General features: G+C 30.3%; 2 protein-coding genes across 2 annotated transcripts in view; both read left to right on the forward strand.

The window, feature by feature from the left end:
• Positions 1-1,913, forward strand: part of LOC107626799 (BON1-associated protein 2-like) — a 33,583-nt gene that overhangs the window by 15,298 nt on the left and 16,372 nt on the right. The window contains exon 2 of the mRNA XM_016329698.2: positions 760-768. Within this exon, the coding sequence (XP_016185184.2) occupies positions 760-768 (9 nt within the window). The remainder of the gene's footprint in view (positions 1-759; positions 769-1,913) is intronic.
• Positions 1-1,913, forward strand: part of LOC107626800 (BON1-associated protein 2) — a 13,121-nt gene that overhangs the window by 6,171 nt on the left and 5,037 nt on the right. The window lies entirely within an intron of this gene.

Below are 1,913 nucleotides of genomic sequence, written 5' to 3' on the forward strand. Positions count from 1 at the left end.
GTAATGTGTTACTTTTTATAAACAAAATAAAATTTTAAGAAAAAATTAATAAATTGTATACTAAAATAAATTAAAGGAGTACTTTTACATTTTCTATTTTAAAATAAAATTATTTTTTAATAAAAAATAGAGTTAAGTTCGATTTTGGTCCCCAATGTAAAGGTCGAAAATCGGAATCGTCTCCAACTTTTTTTCGGAAATGTTTGGTAACCAAAGAAAATCAGCCAAAAACAGCCATAACTTGCTTTATTTAGCATTCATTAATTGTTGCGATAATTAATTAATGCTAAATAAGACAAATTCTGACTTTTTTTTGTCTACCTAGCATTACCCCTTTTTTTTGCTACGAAATGGTCCCCAAAGTTTCAGTTTGTTTAAAAGTCGTCCCTCGAACGAAAATACCCTTCTCCCTTTACCCCAAAATCAACCACCACCACCACCACCAGAACAGAAGCCTACGCCCAACCAGAACTACCACCACCACCACCAGTATCATCATAGTCATCATCATCTTCATTAGAGTTTTTTCCAAAATCAACCAGAAGCCCAAACTGAACAAGAACCCACCACCACCACCACCATTATCATCATGGCCTCATCATCATCATCATCAGAAAATTCAAACAATAATCAACAAATTCAGCAACAATAATATTCCAAATTCAAAATTTCAGCAACAACAATATTCCACAACAAATTTCATAAAAAAATATAAAATTTCACAAAAAATCCAATTCACATAAGAAGAAGAAGAAGAAGCTGGTGGTGGTGCGGTGCGGCAGAACGGCTGGGCGGCGAAGAAGAAGAAGAAGCTGGTGGTGCGGTGCGGTGTGGCAGGCGGCAGGGCGGCGAAGAAGAAGAAGAAGAAACTGGTGGTTTATTTTATATTTATTTTATTTTATAATTTTTGTATTGAGGAGTAATTTTGTAATAAAAAAATAAAATTGGTAAAAAGGACGATTTTAAATTAAACTGGAATTTTGAAGATCATTTTGTAACAAAAAAAAATTAGAAATGATTCCGATTTTCGACCTCTACGTTAGAGACCAAAATCATACTTAACTCTAAAAAATATTCTTAAAAAATATAAAGAAAACAAAAACACTTTTTAAAGACAATCCAAACCCATCATAAAATCAGTCTCATTAGAGTCTTATTGGAGAAATGTGGGGAGTTTACACATTTAAATATGTAGTAATAAAGTAAGTCCAAAAAAAAATCTAATAATAAAGTTGTTACTCTTATTATTTAAAATTGTTAACAACTGTAATACTATTTAATTATTTATCAAATAAAAAAGACTAGTCCCAAAATCAAAATTTACAACCAACTCCCCATAAATAAAAAGGAAATGAGAACAAAATAAAAAGGTAATGCTAATATTCTGATTGGTTTATGAAACTATCACAGTGCAATTCCTTGCGAAGTTGCTATTACTGTGTATTTTCCTTCCTTAAATATTTACCAAGGTAATTGCTTAGATCATACACATTATTATTATATTTGTTTCTCACAACCTTTTTTTTTTATCACCCGAATTTTTTTTTTAAAGAACCTTTTATGAAAATGCCACGAAATTTACGCAGTGGATTGCAATTTATTTCATCTGATTTCATGTTGCAGCGTGTACAACCGGGTAAATTATTCCCTTCAAATTTTTTCGTACTTGAAACGTATATGGTTAATTTTCACCATGACTACTATGATGAGTAGAACTATATTCCATATTTTGCCACCAATTAATTATTTTGAGTTTAATTTCCCACAAGGTACGTAACATATTAATTTGATGATAACAAGAAGCAAAGGGTAGTGTTCCACGTCATGTTAAAGTCATTAATGCTTATCTTTTAAATCAAATATATCTCTTATATATATATTCATTTGTTTTTTAATATTATATAAATTGCACT

The sequence above is a fragment of the Arachis ipaensis genome, chromosome B02 (assembly GCF_000816755.2).
Source record: "Arachis ipaensis cultivar K30076 chromosome B02, Araip1.1, whole genome shotgun sequence".
Lineage (NCBI taxonomy): Eukaryota > Viridiplantae > Streptophyta > Magnoliopsida > Fabales > Fabaceae > Arachis > Arachis ipaensis.